This window comes from Solanum pennellii, chromosome 6 (genome assembly GCF_001406875.1).
Source record: "Solanum pennellii chromosome 6, SPENNV200".
NCBI classification, from domain to species: Eukaryota; Viridiplantae; Streptophyta; class Magnoliopsida; order Solanales; family Solanaceae; genus Solanum; species Solanum pennellii.
Genome location: NC_028642.1, coordinates 56,150,118 through 56,167,952, shown reverse-complemented (window position 1 = coordinate 56,167,952; position 17,835 = coordinate 56,150,118). Strand labels below are relative to the sequence as shown.

General features: G+C 33.7%; 3 protein-coding genes across 3 annotated transcripts; 1 reads left to right on the top strand and 2 right to left on the bottom strand.

Annotated features, from left to right (window-relative positions):
* The first annotated feature begins 1,396 nt into the window (after positions 1 to 1,396).
* On the top strand, positions 1,397 to 2,596 carry LOC107022809 (acylsugar acyltransferase 3-like). The gene has a single exon (XM_015223396.2). The coding sequence runs from the start codon at positions 1,397 to 1,399 to the stop codon at positions 2,594 to 2,596; it is 1,200 nt and encodes a 399-aa protein (XP_015078882.2).
* A 3,529-nt stretch (positions 2,597 to 6,125) lies between these two features.
* LOC107023304 lies at positions 6,126 to 11,511 on the bottom strand. The gene is made up of 2 exons (XM_015223955.2): positions 11,312 to 11,511; positions 6,126 to 8,326 (listed from the first exon to the last, which is right to left on the bottom strand). The coding sequence occupies exon 2, from the start codon at positions 8,300 to 8,302 to the stop codon at positions 6,314 to 6,316; it is 1,989 nt and encodes a 662-aa protein (XP_015079441.1). The 5' UTR covers positions 8,303 to 8,326; positions 11,312 to 11,511; the 3' UTR covers positions 6,126 to 6,313.
* Positions 11,512 to 13,907: 2,396 nt separating this feature from the next.
* On the bottom strand, positions 13,908 to 15,999 carry LOC107022774 (nodulin-26-like). The gene is made up of 6 exons (XM_015223365.2): positions 15,812 to 15,999; positions 15,411 to 15,635; positions 15,112 to 15,309; positions 14,963 to 15,024; positions 14,343 to 14,501; positions 13,908 to 14,198 (listed from the first exon to the last, which is right to left on the bottom strand). The coding sequence occupies exons 1-6, from the start codon at positions 15,950 to 15,952 to the stop codon at positions 13,946 to 13,948; spliced, it is 1,038 nt and encodes a 345-aa protein (XP_015078851.1). The 5' UTR covers positions 15,953 to 15,999; the 3' UTR covers positions 13,908 to 13,945.
* Positions 16,000 to 17,835: the final 1,836 nt, after the last annotated feature.

The window sequence follows — 17,835 nt, the reverse complement described above, 5'->3', positions numbered from 1 at the left end:
CTTGTCTTGTTTATAATTTCTCAACAATAACAACATACCTCGTCTGGTATGGGGACAGTAAGGTGTACGTAGACCTTATCCTACCTTTGTGGGATTGATGTTTAAGTATAATAACGAATGTCGTGGAACTGGGACTAGTCTTCCATTCCACTATATTCCTGATGTGGATACTAATTTTCTATTTGATGCAAGTTCTCACTTCAATAGTGACTCATAAGGTTACATCGTTAAATATGATGTTAAGACTCAGATTAATACTTGTTTTTTCCAACAGAAAAATCTATCATCTTTTAAGGGTGGGTGCAGGGTTGTTGTTCTCAAAACTCACAGCAATCAAACAAACAACCAGTAAGCCATGAATGGCAATTGAAAGAAATAAGAAACCATGAATGGTGATTGAAAGAGAGAAGAAGAGAACTGTGAGCAAAATGTAATTTTGGTGAATCAAAAATTGTAACTATTTCATTGATCATTGTTACATTATATACATGTGACTAAGACTATTCTAGAGTAATCGAAGAGGAATGAAAAATATGTAGCTAACTAACTGACTTATTAACAAACTGTAATTAAGCTAGATAGTTAAGTTTTTGTTGTAATTCTCAATAGTTGTCACACACCATCAATGAGTTAATATTTTTTATCGTCATTTAACTATCAACTTCTTTTCATAGAAAGTTACTTAACTTTGATTTTCAACTCAAGAGTCACCATAGATCTTACTTTTAAAATAACTAAAGGAATCACATATATAATTTAAAACATTGTTCTTTCACTAATTAAATAAATCTACGCGTTTAAACTGAGAAGAAAAAAAAATTGATTGAGCAAATACACGAGAGCATATTTGAGAGAATTATGGTTCGTTGTTCAAGAGCAAAATACAATAAAGTTATCTTCGTGTAACTTGTGCTGATCAAGTACTTCAAATTGTGGAAACGACCGACAATATTTTTATTATGCAGACTGTCTATCATCACTTAGATAAAAAATTAGACACAACTCTAATCACCCCCTCTACTTTAATAGATTTGAATATTTCTGTGATAAGGATAACATCTCCATTTTCAAAATGGACAGTTGTTGAAGATATGTAACTAATTTCTTCCAAAAATACAATAAAATACTTGTTTAATTAAGTGATAAATTATTTCTTATTATTTTATAATGAAATATGACATAGAAAGTAAGGCCATCATGCCAATTTTTCTCTTCCTTTTGTATTGAAGGACTCATGTGTATAAATAACTAGCTTAGTTGTATTAAAAAAAAAAGGTGAAGAAAAATCATGATATCAATAATATCAAAAAAAATCATCAAACCTTTCACGCCCACACCGTCTACTCAAAGATGGCACAAACTTTCACTTTTAGATCAATGTCTCACTCGCTTATACATGCCCCTTGTCTTTTTCTACCCAAAAAATCAAGTTAATGCCATCCCAAATGGGCCTAAAACAATATCAAATGTTCTATCAAACTCTTTGTCAAAAATATTAAGTTATTACTATCCATGGGCTGGAACTCTAAAAGACAACGCCACTATTGAGTGTGATGACCAAGGCGCTGAGTTCTTGGAAGTTCAAATTAATTCTTCAATGGACAAAGTTGTCAATCACCCTGACTCAAATGTCAAAGATTTGACATTTCCTCAAGGTTTACCTTGGGCAAATGGCGTTGATCGCGCCTTGATTGTAGCTCAATTAAGTCATTTTGATTGTGGAGGAATAGCACTCAGTGTTTGCTTGTCGCACAAAATAGGAGACGGAAGTAGTGCCCATTGCTTCTTGAGAGATTGGGCTGCATTAACTCGAAATTCAAATACAAACCCATCTCCTTATTTCGTCGAGGACTCCATCGTACCATCGCCAATTGGTCCATTGGTTTCCCCTGTTATTGGATCAGACACGGACAAATGCGTCCAAAAGAGGTTTGTTTTCTCTAGCACAAAGCTAAGTGCATTAAAATCGTCAATTGGCGTGCAAAATGTAACGAGCAACGAAGCTGCAAATGCTCTTATCTACAAATGTGCTGCATCTTCTGGCACTGTGGTTAACTCGGGCTCGTTCAAGCGATCTCAGTTGGTCCAATTTCTCGATATACGAGAAATAACTTCACCTCAACTCCCACCAAACTCCATAGGAAATCTCATCTCCATAATCTCCTCACCGATATATGAAGACAAGGAAGAGCTCAAGTTACCAAACTTGGTAACCGATATAAAAAAGTCTAAAAATTACCTCTCCGCAAGAGATAATAATGTTGAAGAAAATGAATTCGCTATAGAGATGTTAGATGCATATAGATCAGGGGAAGTGACATTCTATAAAAGGAAATGTGATCACTACTTTTCGAGTAGCGTATGTAAGTTCCCATTTTCACAAGATTTAGATTTTGGATTTGGGAAGCCTATTAGATCAAGCATTGCAAAGGGTCCAATTAACAAATTTATTCATTTGATGAGGACATATGATGGAGGAATTGAAGCTTTTGTTAACTTGAATGAACAAGAAATGAGTGTGTTCGAGCATGATGATCAACTTCTTGAATTTGCTACTCCAATTAACGAGGACTTTTGTAACAAAGAAGAACAGTAACACACTTGATGAATTATGGGACAAATTCATACTCCCTATATAATTGTCTTACCAAAGCAGATATTCATTTCCTTGTCTTGTTTATTTCTCAACAATAAAAACATACATCGTCTTGGGGGAGGATGAGGTGTACGCAGACCTTACCTCTATCTTTGTCAGATTGATGTTCATAATAAGGAATGTTGTGGGACTGGGACTAGTCCTCCGTTCCACTGTATTCCTGATGTTGCTACTAATGTTTCTTCTTAATATAAACGAATAAAGTTGATGCAATTTCACTTTAATAGGGACTCATAAGGTTAAATTGCTAAAAATATGATGTTAAGACTGAGATTATACTTGTTTTTTCATATAATATTCATTCATCCAATGAAAGAAGTCAACCAGCAAGTCTTTTCAAGAACTCACAAAAAAGTTTGAGAGGGACCAGATGGAGTGCTAAAGATTCTTGTTGTATTTAGAGCTTGGTGTCTTATGTGCTTACATTGTAAATCTGATCCTAATTTATAAAAGGATACAGGTCTTGTTTCGGTTTCTAGAAGTCTAAGTTGTTAGGATCGAATTCACGCACACACACTTGATGAATGAAGAACACAAGAACTTTCAAGAGAAAGAGATGAGAGATATAGAGAGAGAAAGAGAAAACCCAATATTTCGTGGTAACATCCCGTGAGTAAACTTCCACGGCGGTAAGGTATAGTAATCAGACTCCACAACCTAGTATAAGTCATCTAGAGTTAGGTGATTTAGTGGGCAACATTGTTGTTGCTTAGTCAAAATCTAAATCGTCCAAAGGGTGGGGGTTTAGTGCGCGGTGTGGTATCCGCTTAGAAAAATCTATGTTAATCGGTGAGGGTTAGTATAGTGGATAGTGTTGTATCTACTCTGGCTCAGCTAAGTGATAGGAACTATTGAGTGTGATGACCATGGTGCTGAATTCTTGGAAGTCCAAATCAATTCTCCAATGGACAAAGTTATTAATCACCCTCATTCAAATGTCAAAGAGTGGAATACCTTTAAGATTATTATTGGATATCTTATGGAAAATATTTGGTCACAAAAATTGTAGGAAATTTTCTTCACATTGTTTTAAGAGTATTTCACTCGGTATAAGTACAACTCCAAGTCCAACATACAATAAATCTTTTCTTGTATTAAATAAAGAGCCAAAATCTCACAATAATTAAATAGCACTTGAAAAAAATTAAATATATCTAATATAATCTTACGAGTGGGGTCTGAAGAACGGAAAAAATGTACGTTACTTAGAAATTCAATAAAATAATATGATCTATCATCGCTTAGATAAAAAAAAAATAGACACAACTCTAATTATCCGCTCTACTTTAATAGATTTGAATATTTCTGCTATAAGGATAGCAGCTCCATTTTCAAAAGGGACAGTTATTGAAGATATGTAACTAATTTCTATCAAAAATACAATAAAATACTTATTTAAATAACTGATATAAGAAAGTCGAAAAACAACCTCTTGGAAATAACTCGTCTGGTATGGGACAGTAAGGTTTACGCAGATCTTACCTCTACCTTTGTCGGATAGATGTTTACAATAACGAATGTTGTGGAACTAGGACAAGTTTCTGTTCCACTGTATTCCTGATATGGCTACTAAGTTTCTTCTTACAGCAAACAAATAAAATTTGATGCAATTTCACTTTAATAGCGGACTTATAAGGTTAAATATGATGTTTAACTCTTAGATTAATCTTTGTTTTTGTTCCAACAGAGATCAATCATCTTTTAAAAGGTACGCGTTTAACGGGTGCACTATCCATGTAACACACCATCAGTCATATTTTTACTCTTTCATTTCTTCGGTGTGAACAGTAAAAATCACAAGATCAAAGTTCTACTAAAATCAACAAACAGTTATAGAAGTGTTCTCTAAAATGGTTACCAATAAAGTGTCAAGCAATATGCAATACAATTTACAAAATAACACCAAAAATTAGAGAAACAAAATGAGCAGAATCATCAAAACTGCAGCTACTGTTCACGAGCTATAATCTGGAGCTACAGGACTCCAAATTACCCTCTCTCAGCTTCCAATCAAGATTAAGTTGAAAGAAACAAGCGATCAAAAAATAAATTTAATCGGACAAGAAACGAAGCAAAAATCTCGATTTAAAATTGGTTGCTAGGGCTTGTGCGAAAATCTGCACTCTCTCACTTTTCTTTGTATAGGGCTATTTATCAGTGGTGATTCTTTCGAATAATTAAGACCTAAAAGAAAGTCTTACATATGCACCATAATATTGGAGTTATGGGCAAAAGTGAACTAGTCAAATTGGGCTAAATTTATCCACAAAGAAAAAAGAGACCCAAAACCTTGAACCTTTATTTATCCACGTAAAAAGGGAAAAAGACCTAAACCCAACCGAACTATGGAAACAAACTTTAGTGCTTCTATAAGGGCGGACTTTCTCCCTTTTGGTCTTCAGGAAATTTTCATAAGTTGGGACGTCTCAATAACACTGTTTTAAGAGTATTTCACCTTCAATAAGTATATCTTTAATATGAGTCCGAAGTCAAAAGGGCAAAAGAAATTGTCAAAAATTCAAAAAGGGTACATTAATTTTCTTTGCCCTTTTGGCTACGGACTCTCTTTAATATATCCGATCTAATCTTACAAGTGGGGTCTGAAGAAAGATAAAATACCTGTCTACTTCAGCTTCCTTAAAAGTAGTGTTAGGTAAAAACTTAAAGAGAAATTGAGATGTAAATAGAGTAGCTTGGAGGGGGCTTAACGATCTCCGTAAGTTATTGCCAGAGGGATAAGAATTAGTTTATATGTTGAAAGTGTTTGTAATCTGAACTTTTTTAGTTTATAGATTGCTAAATAATCTTTTGTTGTTAATCACTTAATAAGATTTGTTAATTTGCGCCGTTCCAACAACCACAACCACAGAGAAGCATCTCAATATACGATTGCACGCGATAACTAGGAGTTAGTTTTCCTTTTGCATTGAAGGTCTCATGTGTATAAATAAAGTTGTAATTGACCGATAAAAAAGACAAAGGTGAAAGAATAATCATGATACCTATAGTATCCAAGAAAATCATCAAACCTTTCACTCCCACACCATATACTCAAAGATGGCACAAACTTTCCATTTTAGATCAATGCCTCACTCTCTCTTCTATATGCCTTTAGTTTTTTTCCATCCAAAAGTTCAAGTTAATGCCATGCCAAATAGGCCTAAAACAATATCAAATCTTCTATCAAAATCTTTGTCAAAAACATTATCCATGTGCCTATGGCTTCTTGATAGATTGGTCCATTGGTTTCCCCTGTTTTTGGTCCAAAAGAGGTTTATTTTTCCTAGCACAAAAACGGCTTAAGTGCATTTAAAATTCAAGCTAATCTCAGTTGGTTCACTTCTTTGATTTACGACAAAATAATATCACCGATATACAAATATGTTATGGAGATGCTCTAAATGCATATTAGATCCCATTGTTACTTTTCGCCTACTGAACAACAAGTCTATATTATCTTGATGGAGCATTTGTCAATGAAGAGGCATTTTCCACCTAAAGATTCATTCCAAAAACTAAACTAAAGGGCTCTACCACTAACATCAACACGGAAATAGCATCCCATCATATAAGAACCAACATCAAATTCAAGCACATTTACTGGTCTATTCCATTTTTTCTCTCGTTTATTTCATTTCAAATCCTCTCCTATCAACCCTACAGGGAGGGAGAAGAAACAAACTGTCTTGGTGCGCTAAAAAGATCTCTCTCTTCAAAGGGAGAAGCCCACTCCCGAGAACCACCACTAGATGTCTCTGCTGTTGAAGCTCGTTCCTGAAGCCCAGGTATCGAGACACCACCACCACCAACATTAGACAGAGCAGGTCTCATCGCAGATGTAACACCCACGCCAGGGGTAAATGAATCATATGTACGAACATTATTTTGCATTAAAGGGTTCATTCCTGGCCACATCCCACCTGCTCTTGAAGATGAAGACCCGCGATCTAAACTCCAGTCTATGTTAGTGTAATCTAGCTGTTCCATTGACCCGCCACCACTGTTCCAGTCAACCGGAGACGATGACCCAGACAGACCACTGGTGCCCAACCCAGAGAAGAGTCCAAGTGAGGAAGCTGCAGAAAGGGTTTGTGTCTGCAAAGCACCTGTTCTACTCCACAAATTATTACCCCGGCTTGTTCCTGGCAATTCAACTGGGCCACTGCTAGAAACAAATTGTTGCGGCTGCTGGTGTTGTTGATACTGAAGTTGGCTGTACAACTGGTTTGTGCTGACACCATTTGGGCTCAGGCTTCTTGTGCCAGGAATATGTGGCATCAGTCCATTGGCTTTCACTGTCTCAACAGTGTAAGGAACCCATCCTGCTGTACTTCCTGGCGGAGAAGAGCTTACAGTTGAGGCGGGAATCTGCTTAGGATTAAATGATTGATTGGGTCGCTGCATAACTATAACTGGTTCTCTCACGGTTCCTAGCTGTAGATTCTTCAATTCATTTCCTACAGTAATGTAACGAGCTTCCGTCTTGGAGGAGGATAGGGTTGATGCCTGCAACGGAGATGCCAAAGAATAGGAAACAGAAGGATTTGATCCTGCATTTTGCCACCTTTTCTCAGCAGGCACTGCCATTTGTGGTGGCTTGGCCCACTCCAATTTTGGCTGAACCCTTTTAAGTGATTGTATACTTTTGCTTCCATTCTCTGCAGAAGATCCTGATGTGGCTGCAACTTTAGTATAATTGAAGTCTCTATCATCCCTTTTAGGCAATATCATGTTGGGTGAAGGTTTTACAGGTGCTCTTAGTAAGTTCTGAGTGGTGGCAGTTGGAAGCTTACCATTGCCCAAGGTAGGAGGATCACCACTTTCTTCAGGCTTAGATGGCGCAGAATGTGCTTCCTGTTTTTGTGACCTCAAAGTCTCTTCAGCCTTCTCAAGATCACCCTCGCAGGCAACTAAGGCTCTTTCAACCTCCTGCTTGGAACACTTGTACTTATTTTCCATGTCTGTAATGCGAGCAAGCTCTTCTGAAATGTCAATTTTCAAATTACCCCCACCATCAAGATTATGTTCCTTGAGTTTATCTGCTTCTTCACCACCTTCAAATAACCATGAGACTGATTCTTCTACTCTGCCTTCATTTAAGATAAGAGCCATTGTAGCTCGTTCTGAAGAGAATCCCATAGCCACAAGCTGTTGGGCAAGTGCTTCCAGCTTTCTTGACATGAGATAACCACTGCACTTTTCATGCAATTCTTGAGCTCGTCTCTCCTTTTGACGTTGATGCTTCTTCTCATTTTTCTGACGGATTTTTTCCCTTTTGTCGTTATCAGAGCCAGGTACTACTGTCTCTGCCCGGGGAGGGGGATTAGACATTTTCTCTTTATGGTCCTCTGACTCACCAGACCAACTACCATTAAGGGAAACAGAATCATACTCGCTGCTAGGTCCAAGTGAGTGGCCACTATGGTCATCTGTCTCGTCAATATTTCTGAAACGACCGTTCACATGAAGAGCAGCATTTGAAGTCACAGGAGCTGTCTCAATTGTATGGAATGTTCCTAAAAGAGGATTGTATCCACTAGTCGGTGTAGTAGCACCTGCATTTACACTTGAAGGCTTTGAAGCAGCTTTGGGTGGTTCCTTGCCACCCTTTTTGTCCTTCGACTTGGACCTAGATGCTGGAGACATTGCTACTGCTTCTAATTCAAAAATCTACAGCAGAGAAGAAAGCATAGAGTAAGCAATTGCTGCAAACTTATAGCACAAACTGTTTAGAGACTCTTCATCAATAAAATTTTACAATATAAAGTTTTAAGAAGAAAACATCTTTCTACCAAAAAAGTGAACAATAGTCTGCACATACCCTTAATAGAGAGGAAGAACTAACAAGTTCCATAATAACATCAACGACAAAGATGTGAGAATATTCAAAAAGCTAAAGTTCTTAATTTCCTAGGCTGGATGTGAACATCTCAGTATCAACTGAAGGACAAGGAAGCAAAGGATAACTACAGATGAACATGGACAAACTTTTATCTGTTAAGATAATTCATTTAATTCCTGAAAAAGTTAAACCTTAATAAGTTGACAATGATGTAATGCAACGCACTGATTAAACTCCCATACAAAGAGGAGACATGTATACAAACTCGAACTGAGAGAGAGAGGTAAATATATTTTACTATTGCATGTCTTGTGCAATTCTTTTTACCTGCAAAAAAGCTAATGAAGAATACTGCAGGAAGTCTGGTTATATAACAAGGAGATAGATTCGAATGTTGCAGCAGTTAAAGAGCAAAAGCAAACAGACAGCATAGCTAATGAAGGAAGTAGGCCTCATTCTATCAGCGGTCAAGGCCCAAGGAAAATTAACAGAAAAAAGTATTACTAATTAATATAAAAGGAGTGCCTATCAGGTAATCCTAACATCAGTGCATCCAACAAATTTCGCTAATCAATCACTTTCATGTTCTTGACTTCTAAGAGCCAAAATGGTAGAAATCTACTACAATCCTCATCTCTTGATCATGTTGATATTGACATTGTACAGTGTGTTGCATCATTCTTTTTTTATATATATAACAGATACTTCCTCTGGGGCCAACCGAAATTCAGTGATAATGGGTCCACCCCCTACCTTCTACAGTACACATATGACTGGATTTTTGGTCATGCAGAAAATTGTCTATTAACTGTCTTAGGTTTAGTTCCTCTGGTTGGTTAGAACAAACAAACATCTTCAAGCAGCAAAATCCAATTCAAATCCTTGATCTCAACTAAATCACCATCCAAAATTTATATCTTATACATCAGTAATTGCATAAGTGAATGAACCTGACTCAACAATTTCCAAACACCAAACCCCAACCTCCCAACTCCAAAAGAAAGAACAAAACTACTAACATAAATACAGGTTCATTTTCCTTTAACTGCTATATTAGAGTTGAGAAAAAAGTCACAAGACGTAGACACATCATCATAAATGAAATAGAAGTAGACAAGAAGCTAAATAAGTTACATTGTCCACATAGAAAAAAAGGAGATCAGTACAGCTGACAAACAATCACTTATAATGTAATTAAGAGTCTTTCCATACGGAACAAAATGGTGAAATCAATAACCATAGCAGCTTTGATAACTGTAGTTTCTCAATCAACAATCAATTATTTCCCACAGAAACTCTTACGTTCCACAATCCATGGAACCTAGGCACACAAGACATTCCATCAAAAATTAACTACAAATGTAAAAGAAAGACTACACAAGTCAACAACAACATACCCACAGTGAAATCCACAAGTGAGGAAACATTTTCAAAAAATGCTAAATCAATGGGGAATTAGTTTTTTCCTTTAAAATATGGAACTGTGAATTCATAGTATGTCCATGTGACACAAAAAAGTATGGTCGAAGTGTCCTAGTACAATCTTCGGGTGTGTGGTCTTATGAAATAATGGTCTCCACATTCAAAATCTATAACCACCCTTGAGCCAAAAAGTGGGCTATTCGATGAATTGTGTTTCCTCTACCAAGAACCTCTAATATTTCTTTCACAGATATTGACTAAAGTAGCATAATCTCCCTAACAGTAAATAATATTCGAAAGTGTATCACATATCATTCATATTCAAAAAGGCTAATACCTACTGAAATATTTTATAAAATACAGAGCATATTCAGTCACACTACTGTTTATATCCAATAAGATGCAAGAACAGACACAAGTCTGATTAGAAATCTGGCAAACTATCATAGTCTGTCAAAAGTATGAAATTATAAACGCTTTTCCAACTATTGCCCATGATTTCCTGTTGCTATGTATGTTAAAATTGCTTCCACGTTACAATTTTGATTGCCAACAACAAGAAGTCGTTGTGTTTCAGAAATATCCCCACTCATAAGTCCAAGATACATCTATGAATTGAAATGTCTGAATGATCAACTCTGCAATCAGTTATAAGAATGGATAGGTATTCAAATTGTTCGTCTGAAAAAATTAGAACACTTCTTATTGGATGATCAGGAGACTTCAAGCATTTCAGATCCTCAACATGATTGAAACTATATTAGCACAGTACGGTCACATCATTTCTGGTCCTTAACAGTGTTATATTTGGACCCAATCGCGAATGTGAATGGAACCAAGGGAGGGCAGAGTCTAGATAAATAAGAATCTAATTCTAACCATGGAAGCAAATAACTCACTATCAAGAAGATCTAGCTTTCTGATAGAAGCATGTAAAAGACATTCCAGAAGCCATCCCAACCCTATACAACCACAAATTCCCATGCGTATCAACATCAATAAATAGCCCTAAATGTCTCAATCCCAACTAGATGTGTATAAATCTTCTATATCCATTGAAGTCTCATAACATCAACGACTACGCCTCAACCCCTCAATCCAATGAATCCTCTAAATCCGTTTGATTCCAAGTCCTCAACCCATCGTTCCCTGGCCGCATCCATCCTCCTTTACCCATGTATCATTCATTTCACATATCGATAATTCTATTAAACACTAAAATTCACATGGCTTTATAATCAACACACCGCCCAAATTCATCACCGTCAAAAATCACATAAAAACAATTCCAATCCCCCAAACAGACATCAAAAGAACAAAAACTTAAACCAAAAAAAAAACTGGAAAAAAATAACCAATCAATCAGCTACAGAAGATCGGTAAAGGAATACCTGTTAACGGAAGGAGGAGGGGACGGATCGATGGAGGAATCGTTGACGCGGTGAAGAATTCTGAGAATTTTAGAGAGAGAAAGTGAGATTGGGGACTGAATATAGAGAGAGAAAGAGAGAGAGATAGGTAATGCGAGGCTGAAATGAAACTGAATCGACGAAATTAGGGTTTCCCTACAGATGGAATTTCACAATTCATTTTTTTCTTTTCTTATTATATACTGAAGTCTTTAAATATTACCTTTTTATTATTAATTATTATATATTATATGTGCTATTTATTTATTTTTTCCTTGAAATAAAACAAAATCAAAATATGTGAAATGTATGACATTTGGATAAGAGTTTATTCAACTATATATTAATGGATTGTTCTTATTTATTTGAACTTTGATGGATATAACTATTCAATTTTATTTAAAATGTATAAAATATTAATTGACCTTTTTGGTTGTGGAAGACTACACATTTCATTATTTTAAATGAAAAAACATTAATTGACTTTTTTTTTGTAAGATTACACATTTACTAAAAATTAAAAATTATTAATCGATTTTTTTTGTTGCAAAAAATAACACTTTTTATTACGTTAAAATAAAAAAATAGCATTAGATCGTATTAACCATGGAATATATTATCAACTCACTACTTCTAAGTCCAAATATTTATAGAGTGTGCAACGCCACCATTAAAATGCATTAACGTTAATTCTTGAAGATCCTCATTTTGTAATCTAAAATTTATAATTAAACATGATAGTTTTTTTTGTACCATCTCGACCTAGTTAACTTGAATTCAGAGCCTAGTAATAGATAATAACAATGTATTCTATGGTCAATACGATCTAATGCTATTTCTTTATTTAAACGTAATAAAAGTGTTATTTTTCACAATCAAAGAAAGTCAATTAATATTTTATTTTTTTAAAAAAAATTGAAATTATTTAATCAATATTAACTCAAATTGGTGACATTTTATTTCTTTAAAAACAATTAAAGGATATGTAATCATGTGTAGTGATGTGCTTATAACAATTATTAAAAGTCCGTTAAATTCATATAAACTGACATTTCTATCAATTGAAGTTTGATAAGCAAACATTATCAAATAATTAAAATATTATAATAGTGGTCATTTTTATGTAAGATTTATACAATTATTATGTATTTATTTTGTGCATCAAAATATGAGAACTCAATAATATTTATTAGTATTAAAATACATACATGAAAATACAATTTCAATATTAATTTATTTTTTTGGTATATTATAGTGAAGACCCAATTGGGAGCACGTTCTAGAGGCTTGTCGAATCATTTTTGTAATTAAGAGACTTGTTGAAAAATAATTTGTCACCTAATTACTAAATTAGTCATGTTCATGTTTGACTTTGACCTAATCAAACATGGCTAGCTTTTCATTTTGCCATAGAATTAAAGTTTTTTTGACCATCTCTTTTTAGAAAATTGATTAGTATATTTTAGTTAGAATCAACATATCTAATGTTTTTAACATTAAAATATTATCTTATAATGAAATTATAGTGAGTTAAACATTGTCAAAGTATTGCTTCCTAATGATCTAGATAGGTGTTCCATCTATACTTATATGGTTAACTATCATCAAATTGTTTCAAAAGAAAATTTAGCAAGGTATTATAAAGATAAATTTCATAAATATATAATAAAGTAGTTATTTTTCATCTTAATTCAAAAAATTAGCGATAACCCACATGTGTATTATGCAACAAAAAAATTAAAATAATTATGTGTATAGAGGTGTATATAAATCTATATACATTATTGATACAATAAAAATATACAATGTATACGAATTATTTTTTAATTTTAAACAACTTCCAAATCTCCTCTAAACAATCCTCAAGTTCAGATGCAACCTCTTCTCAATTTTTTAATTTTTTTGATGTATTATTCACTCGAAATAAAAAAAGAAGAAGAAGGAAGAGAAGTATGGAGAGCGAAGCAGAAAACAAACAGGAAAATAAAGCGCGCTCTCTCTCTCTCTATATATATTTATCACATAAATACAGAACATGGTTTCCTTTTATTTCTCTTAATTAAAAGCTTTTTAGTAGTAGTGATATACACTTACAACTCTTATTTATCACCAACATAAAGTAACTCATATGTCAAAGAACCAGGGGCGAAATTAGAGTTTTTATTAGGGATTTAAAAATACGAAGAAATAAATAAATCAACCATATATATCTTAAAAACAATATAAATCATATATAAATAGTGTAATTTTTTTTTTTATGAATCAGCTATGTGCATGGACATCACCAACAAGATGATTTATATACGTTCATATATATTGTTTATACAATATTTATACATCCCAACAATTCACCTTACTCAACGAGATTATTTTATATTTTCAATCTGATCTAATTCAAATCTCGTCTAAACAAACTCAAATTTGAAATATGAACTCCACTTGATGTTTCAAGCTTTGATATGTTATTCATTCGAAAAAATTCACATTTGTGATAGGTGAAACTTTTAAATTTAAGTTATAGCAATGAATAAACAAAAAAACTATTTGCTTGACTAATACAATAAAACAAAAATAGTAGTACAGTAAATGTTATTATTGAACTTAAAACATTAGTCTTTAAATATACATTTTGTAACTCTTTCTTCTTTTAGTCTTTTCATATACATATACATGTTTTTTTAGAGTATTTGTTTCATCAACAATACAAATACAGCCTTCAGCACATTCAAAGAAAATGTTGCCTACTTCTGCTTCTTCTGTCTTGGAGACAACACATGACCACCCTTCACCACAATTGCATATAACTTTGTCTTTGGAAGACACTTCTATAGCTTTTTGTGAATGTGAAATTTCTTTCGCGGCTTCGCCCCTTCATAAGAATATCAAAAGTTCAGTAGCCATACGTGAAATCAACCCTCAAAAGTCATATGAGTCTTTTTACAGGATTTAAACTTGATGAGTTTGATCGGACTCAGAATCTAATATTATACGAAAGATTTAATAAATTTCATACCAAGACTTATTTGTGAGTCTCATAAGATTATAAGTCCAAGCACCAAATATGGCCCCCAAAGTTGGCCCAATAATGTAGATCCATAAACCTTTGTAATGACCTGTAACAATTGCTGGTCCCAAACTTCTTGCTGGGTTCATTGATGCCCCTGTTAGTGGTCTGTATTTCAACAAAATCATATGTTTTACGATATCGCCTCAGGTGAAGCAAATCAAAGTAAAAATAAAGAGAAAAAATTAAACTGTAACATCAAAAACAAAATTGTAATCACCTAAACATAATAAACAACAGACGATCATAGATACCAAAAGTCAAATACTATCACTACAACAAAAATAACTTTTAGCGGGCAATAAATATACACATGAATAAAGAGTGTTAAAGTCTTTACCAGCATTAGTTAAGTTTCATTAGATCCAATGTCGCTAAAGCCTTTAGGGACATATACAACGAATGTTACATATTTAGCAGCAATTGCTAATTAATTATCACTAAAGCTCATTTTTTATGTAATATATATGACTAATTTAGCGATAATATGATTCTATAAATAATCAAATATAATATGTTTTCAACATGATGGGACCAAAATAATAGCTTGAAATGAAAAATATAAGTACCCGGAGAACAATATATCAAGTGAAACAGTGGCTCCAATTGCAACACCAGATAAATGTTTCATCTGCATCAATTACAAATTATAACATATACTTAATTTAACGCGGTATACGATTAAAATTATATTGATTGATCGCGAAATGAAACTAACAGCTCGATCATCAGTAGCAACACCAGCAATGACAAACATTAGGTAAAATGTGGCAATAAACTCAAGTATCAAAGCTTGTAAATCTGTTCCTGCTGGAACTGTTCCAACAAATTGATCTTCTTTGCCATTAAATATTAGTCGAAGGGATCCACTCGCGAGAGTGGATCCCACGACTTGTACCAAAATATAAGCCGGAACCTACACAATAATATAATTCAGTATCAACAACAACAACAACAACAACAATAGTAATATTAAACGATATGATGATATTAATTATACGTTCGTTCTGTTTTTACCTGAATCCATGGAAACATTTTGCTTGTGGCAAATGCAATTGTTACAGCAGGGTTAAAATGTGCACCAGATACATGACCAACGGAGTAAATCAAAACCATCACAACAAGTCCCCAAACAGACGCGATTCCGGGTAGTGTAACAACGTTGTTCTTGTTTATATTCAAAACTATAGCAGCACAACCAGCAAATATCAACATGTACGTTCCCACAAACTCTGCTATCAACTACAATAACAATGTTCTTCGCGTTTAAATGATGTAATTATACAATTCACACGATCAGACAATGGTTCATGGATCCAAACTCGAAATTGACTCAACCTACTCATCTGACACTTGAAAATTCGAGACTCAAATTTAATCATTAAGATGAATTTTGTGAAGTGAGGGAATTTAAATACCTTTTGCACGAAACGTATGCTGATAAAGCATTTTAAGTGTTTTTGAGGAGTAGCAGAAGAAGTAATAGCGGATGGTAATGGTGATGGACAATCATTGATCCTTAACGAAGTTGCTCGAATTCCTTCAGCAATTTCCTCCATAGTAAATTGTGATTTGATTAATTATTGGCTCAAATAAACAAGAAAATGGATGAACAAGAACTAATTAAGCATGTTTATGAGTCCCTTCGTTGACTTTGTATAATTGTAATTGACAAAAATCTTTATTTATTCATATGATTGTGTGGATTGATTATAATTTATAATTAATTGAACAAGTAATAAGTAGCTTTTATTAATGCCAACATTTCAAGCAAATAATAATTGAGTTTCTAAGCCACTACTCATAAACAATGTGCATGTTAACGTCAAAAAACACGTATAATAAAAGCTCAAAGTCAACCGATATATCGGAGTTGTAAGCTACTAGCTAATTGAATTTTCTTTTAATTCATAATTAAATGAGATTAGAATGTAATATTATCTTTTAGATATTTATTATAAAATTAGAATTTAACGCCTATAACCCATGTAGTGGTGGATGAGTTTGATGTTTTCCAGCCCATCAAAATAATGGGTGAGTCTACTCTAACCCATCTAACTCCAAAGTCCGTATATAGGCTAACTTGCATGGAATGGACCGATTCATATTGACAAGTCTATAGATTACTAAATGGTATCACAACAATTCAACAACTCGATATACTTAAAAGTGAAATCGAATCGATAAATAGTTATTTCTGTGCTTGTCCATTAAATACATTGAAACTCGACTTACTGAAACATGGACTTAATAGTATTATTGGTTTTATTTTTGTTTTCCACTCGATGTTTGGAGTCCATATTGGAGCCCCGACTAAATCTGGATCGCGTACGACATACAGGGGTAACGTTCCCAATAAGATTGTCCCCATACGCCGGGCTCGAACCCGAGACCTTTGATTAAGGGTGAAACAGTTTCACTACTGCACCACAACTCATTTTGGTCAATATTTTGATGTTTTCCAGCCCATCAAAATAATGGGTTAGTCGTCTACTCTAACACATCTAACTCCAAAATCCGTATATATAGGCTAACTTGCATGGATTGGGCCGATCCATATTGACTGGTCTATAGATTACTAAATGGTACCACAACAATTCAATAGCTCGATATACTTGAAAGTCAAATCGAATCGATAAATACTCATCCCACATATTTCATACTATCTGCCTAAAATTTAAAGATTGTGCATTTGCAAAGCTTATTTGAATTGAGTAACTCCAATGAGCATTCTGAAAAATCAAGTATACGAAGAATGAATTAAATATTATAGTGAATTCAGGATTTGAATATTAGTATTTGTTTGAAAAATAATGATCGTTTGAATTAACCTCTTTCTTATTATAATCCTGAATAGCAAAACGAGTAAGCTCTTGAAACTCGGGCTTGTTTGGGAATGGAACACTAATAATACCTCCGGGCGTTGTTTTATCATCATTAATGAGCTTGAATTCTACAACTTTCTTGAAGTTCTCCCATTCCTTAACCCAAATTTTAGTTTCATTATATTTATGTATCTTATTTTGTTTGAGAAATACTATATTTTAAAATTATAAAAAAATACAATATACATGTAATTATTTCAAAATAGCCTCTTTCTGGTGTGTGTGATAAATAATACAAAATTTATGTATCAAATATACTTATACTGAATGTGATAAACACTAATCAAATATTCAACAACATTAGAGTATGTATCAATACAAAGTTATACGTGTGGTTGATGTTTACATGTAGATCGTTTTTGAGTAGTGTTTAAAAGAACACTTCGTACTTGTCTAATTAATTATAAATTACTTACGACTTGTTCAATTAATTATCAATTAATTACAACTTGTTCAATTTATTATTTGCATATATAGTTAGTGCAATATGACATTTTGTGTAGAGAACTTTCAACTGAAAAATATAATATTTTATCATATATATATATATATATATA